Source organism: Seriola lalandi, unplaced genomic scaffold, assembly GCF_002814215.2.
Source record: "Seriola lalandi dorsalis isolate HSWRI2012SDOR001 ecotype SW California unplaced genomic scaffold, Sedor1 jcf7180002054589, whole genome shotgun sequence".
NCBI classification, from domain to species: Eukaryota; Metazoa; Chordata; class Actinopteri; order Carangiformes; family Carangidae; genus Seriola; species Seriola lalandi.
In genome coordinates, this window is record NW_019525142.1 from 3,462 (window position 1) to 8,713 (window position 5,252).

Consider the following 5,252-nt stretch of genomic DNA (forward strand, 5'->3'; position numbering starts at 1 on the left):
ACACAGTCAGAGCCACAGAGGACGAGCTGAGAGCTGAAGACGTCTCATTCCTGCTCAGCTACAAGGCTGCAGTGGACAGAGTCCAGCAGCGCCCCCTGCTGGAGGATCACCAGCTGGGCTCAGGAGCTCTGATAGACCAGGCCAAACACCTGGGCAACCTGACCTTCAACATCTGGAACAAGATGAAGGACCTGGTCTCCTACAGTCCTGTGGTTCTGGACCCAAACACTGCTGGTCCAGAACTAATCCTGTCTGAAGATCTGATCAGAGTGAGACGAGGAGAGAGACAGAAGCTTCCTGACAATCCAGAGAGGTTTGATCTTTACCGCTCTGTTCTGGGCTCTGAGGGTTTTAACTCAGGGACTCACAGCTGGGACGTCGAGGTCGCAAAAAACAGAGGCTGGATAGTTGGCGTGTTGGAAGAGACCACAGAGAGGAAGGGAGAGATGGAGTCTGGATTTTGGAGAATGGGGTTTTCTGAAGGTAAACACAGAGCGTGGTCACCTTCAGCTCCACAAACTGTTCTCAAAGTGAAGAAGAAGAAGCTCCAGAGGATCAGAGTGAATCTGGACTGGAACAGAGGAAAACTGTCGTTCTCTGATCCTGATACTGACACACACATACACACCTTCACACACACTTTCTCTCACAAGGTGTTTCCATTCATTTGCAACTGGGATACTCTCCCAGTGAAGATGTTACCAGTGAAGGTCTCTGTGACAGTGGAACAGGAGCAGTTACAACAAACACTATTACCAGCACTTTAGATATCAACACTTGTTTTTTCACTAGTTATAATTCCAGGCTGAATGTCATAAAGTCATTTTGACTAGCAGCGATTCAGTTTAATGACTTTACAATTCATCCGCACTAGTCACAACGTTCTTTATCAATAATTCATTTCTTGAAATTTCTGGAAATGAAAATCTGTTTTCAACATGTGGAAATTGAGTTGCAGACATATGTAATTTTTTTTCTAGTGAAAAATAAATGACAGATTTCAGTATAATTGTTGTCACGGTTCCAATATTATTTTTCTTTTAGGTCTCACTGGTTTTTATTTCCTCTGTATTTGAACTATTTGCTTTTTCTCTCGTCGTCGAACTTTTCATGAGTAAAACGATTTCACTCATTTTCTGATCTTTATATTTTTTCTTTTTATTGATACTGAGTCATTTTACATCAGTTTTTTTAAATTATTGTGACTTTGTGTGTAGCCATGACGACCAGCAAACTGATGGAGATCCAATAATCAATAACTGCATTTAACAAAAGAAAAACAGCTGATTTCAGTGTAAACATGTCAGTTCATGATCAATGCTGAATGTACATTGATTCCTGTTTCTCATCAACATAATAAAATATTGTCTTGACTTGGTTTCACATTCTGCTTTTCTGCTTCATGTTTAAACGTCTCCTGCTTCTGTGATAGTTGCACAAATACAAATTACACTATAGTTCTATAGAAAGTGACGACAGTCCACAGTTGGACCTTCCAGCCATCTTGTTATTGACGGCTCCTGTTTTGTTGTGTTGTCACCGTGTGTTGGAGCGGTGGAGCTGGACCTGGTTAATATTAGAGCTCGTTTAGTCCTTGGGTCTGTTCAGTGTCAGTCTGACACTCTGGCCCTTCAGTGTTGATTAAATCAGGCTAAACATTCCCAACTGGCCATGCACTGTAACAAGCTCTCTGATTGGTTGAGCTAACCAGAGCGTCAGAGAGGTTAAATCACTAAGCTGATCGATGAGCCAACGGGAGAGGCAGCGGAAATGGAATTTGAAGAAGGAATCCAGGAATGTTTTACCATTTTTAAAAAGTCTTTACAAATAGTTTCTCAAATAATATTATTTATTCAATAATTAATAAATGTACTTATAAATGGTTTGTTTAATGAGTTTATGCTGTTTTTGTAAATCCATTTTTAAACCTGAAGTATTTATTGACGGATTAATCAATCATTTATAAATTCTTTTTATAATTCCTATTTTTAATGCCTAAGGAAATGAAATTACTGCTGGTCCTCCATAGTTCTTACACTACAGGTATCATAAAAGGAATTCTAGATATTTTAAATTCCATGCTCCTCTATTGGTTTGTAGCTGCCAGAGAGAAATAAAACTCCTCACTGTGACAAATACTGTTGAACCCCTTCATTCACTTGCTTTCATCTTTAATCAGGAGTAAACAGGAAGTGATCAGCAGTGATCAGGGATCATCGGGCGTCTCGTAGAGATCAGTCCTGTACAGCAGACTCATCAGCCTGCACAGCACCCTGCGCTGGAGGCGGCGACCCTTGTGTTTCTCATTCTGCAGCTTCTCCAGCAGCAGCACTTTGTCTGCGATGATTCTCCCCTCACACAGACGCTTCACCTGCAAACACAACCTGCAGGTGAATGGACAGGTGTGACGAAGCCACAGTCAACACCGTCCAGCTGAGCGGAGACGGAGCAGTTTAAAACCATCCTCACCATCGTACTCGCTGAGCTGATTATATAATTAAATGAATGAATGTGACCTGGACCAGGATGAGCAGCAGAACATGGATGGATGGATTAAACAGGTTAAAGTGATTTTATGATTCAATCAATTAGTCCATCGAAAAAAACTAACTCTGCAGTGACATTGATTTTTGATAATTGATTGTTTCAGTCTATGAATCTAAAGATCGAGGTGTGGACAGGATAAAGTAAAGCTGCCGTACCTGCAGACTGATGAGCTGAGCGTTGCAGCGTTCCTCCTGCAGCGTTTCTGTTATCGTCCTACATGAACAAAGAGAAAAACATCTGTTTTATCTTTATACTCAGAGACAGACAATCAAAGTGTCAGTAATGTGATGTTCCACCACCAGCCTGCAGAACATCTTGTCTTATTCAAGTGGGATGAACAGAGACCTGGTGGGTCTGCAGGAACCTCCTGCAGACCCACCAGAAACCTCCTGAAGGAGCGAGCACCTCTTAAATAACCACTAACACCTGCTCGAATCTTCTAAACAACCTCTACAGCCTCCAAATTTACACAGAGAACCAACCAATGACCATTAGAACTGTCATTTAGATGTTTAGATACTTCGTTAGTCCCAAAAGGAGGCGTCCGATTGGTCCAGGTTCATCCTGCTGCAGAACAACGAGTCCAAACACATGAAGAACCATCTTCAGGGACCAGGAGAACCAGGAGTCCTGCAGCAGATGGTCTGGTCCCCACAGAGAGACTGTGACAGAAGAACTGAGGCAGGTTCTCCACGATGCTGGAACAACCTTCCTCACAGTCACTTCACCATCAGTGTCTGAAGCGTTCGCTCAGTGCCGTCAGTTTCTAACAAACACTCATGAAAAGGCTTTAGTCCCACCTGCAGACCAGACCGTTGCATTCAGGATCCAGCAGCAGGAAGTCGTGCAGGTTGTCCACAGGTAGCAGCCTGCAGGCAGCCTCACGCAGCTCTGCATCCTCCTCAGTCTCCACGTAGCTCTGCAGTGTCTCCTGCACGTCTGCTGATGACAAACCTAACGCACCCACAGCTGCAACAACAACACAGGAGTTTATCAGCTGAAGTTTGTTCTGTGAGACACTTCAAGGCTGAACAGAGAAAATGGATGTCATGGTTAATATCCTGTAAAACTCAGACAGACAGTCAGGATCTTTGGGTCGGGAGACGGGGAGAGGAGGGAGCTCGGAGTACAGCCGCTGCTCCTTCACATCGAGAGGTGATGGATAAATGGATGAAGCTGGCGCATGGTGGGGGGGTTGCTGTGTTGTCAGGGGTAACAGCTCCTGGCAGGTCTTTTCTCCTGGAGCCTGGAGAGGAGCTGTGGGCCAAGTTTAACCCCACCTACGTCCAGCCTCGGGGCCACAAAGGGGCCCCGAGGCTGGACATAAGGGTTGGTAGTGGTGGCAGTTGGGTGGCAGGAGAAGGCGGGGGTCTTGGCGTGCTGACTCCAGACCAGAGAAACTGGATCCAGGGAGGTCTAACTGGGGGAACACATGCTGCAGCGCCGGCCCCAGAAACAAGTCAGTCTGGAGCCGATCATGTGATCATAGCAGCGTGCGATTACAGCGGGATGAGAACAGGGGGGTTAAAATCTCCACCACCTGAATGTGTTATCATGACATCCTCATGACCTCGAGTGACCCCTGACTATGTGTGACATGTGGCGGCACCAGCAGGTCGACTGTAGCGGCGTGCAGTCTGCCGTGTCTGGTGGTTGACGTCACCTTCGATGGCGGACAGTCGGACCTCCCGCGCCGGGTCGTTCTCCAGCAGCTCCAGCAGACGACTCACAACCTGGATTCAAACAGAAAAACATCCTCACTCTCACAACGCCAGCGACATCCTGCTGGTTCCACACTCCGACACCACAGACACCACACCGAGGTCAGTAAACCGGTCACATACACACACTTTTAAAAAGGAGCCATTGTACAAAGCTGATGTTGGTGAGTAAAGGAATTAAATTTGATGCAGAACTCACAACGTTTCTTATAGACTGGTGAGTAAACAGCTGCTAATGCTAACGTTAGCTATGTAGCAATAGAATAACTTCCACACAGCTTGCAGAACATCTTGTCTTATTCAAGTTGAACAGGGACCTGGTGGATCTGCAGGAGGTTCCTGCAGATCCACCAGAAACCTCCTGAAGGAGCGAGCAATGTGGTGGAACAGGAGAGAGCGCTCACTTCTCTGACCTAGAAGAATAAAAATAAACCAACATTTATTTTTGCCACTGTGACAAAACTCACTCATCAAACCTTCCTTTATCTGTAGGTTAGTTAAGGAGACTTTTTAATTTGGTTTGCAGTAAAAGAGTCATCAGTCATCAGACAACAACCGTCCTGTGATGTCTCACCGTCTCGTCCTTCAGCAGCAGAGACGCAGCCGCCACACAGGCCTGTTTCCTGACAGCAGGGGATTCGTCTTTGAAGCAGGAAACCAGAGACTTGAGCAGCTTCGCCGTCGTTAACTTCAGGCTGCTGATGAGCTTCAAAGCCTCCACCCTGTCCTGCAGCCCCCGTCCATCCTCCAGCTTCACCCTGAAACCAGCAGCACTTCTTACATATTTACTCATTAAATATTTGGCCACATGCTTCCAAACCTATTGCTCATGTTTACTTCTACTACTGTAGTGCTACTACAATGTTACACAGATGACACACAACTGTACATCTCTGCTGAACCAAATAAAGCTGCAGCTGTAAACTCCATCACTTCCTGTCTGCTAGAAGTAAATAAATGGATGAGCAATAACTTCTTAAAGTT

General features: G+C 45.3%; 2 protein-coding genes across 2 annotated transcripts in view; one reads left to right on the forward strand and one right to left on the reverse strand.

The window, feature by feature from the left end:
- LOC111664442 (zinc-binding protein A33-like) overlaps positions 1-1,373 on the forward strand; it is a 2,486-nt gene extending 1,113 nt beyond the window's left edge. The window contains exon 3 of the mRNA XM_023419020.2: positions 7-1,373. Coding sequence (XP_023274788.1) covers positions 7-767 — 761 coding nt within the window. The 3' untranslated portion in view covers positions 768-1,373. The remainder of the gene's footprint in view (positions 1-6) is intronic.
- A 464-nt stretch (positions 1,374-1,837) lies between these two features.
- Positions 1,838-5,252, reverse strand: part of heatr4 (HEAT repeat containing 4) — a gene marked incomplete at its 5' end in the record, with an annotated part of 5,047 nt that continues 1,632 nt past the window's right edge. The window contains 5 exons of the mRNA XM_087177336.1: positions 1,838-2,371; positions 2,703-2,760; positions 3,348-3,516; positions 4,211-4,280; positions 4,843-5,041. Coding sequence (XP_087033462.1) covers positions 2,207-2,371; positions 2,703-2,760; positions 3,348-3,516; positions 4,211-4,280; positions 4,843-5,041 — 661 coding nt within the window. The remainder of the gene's footprint in view (positions 2,372-2,702; positions 2,761-3,347; positions 3,517-4,210; positions 4,281-4,842; positions 5,042-5,252) is intronic.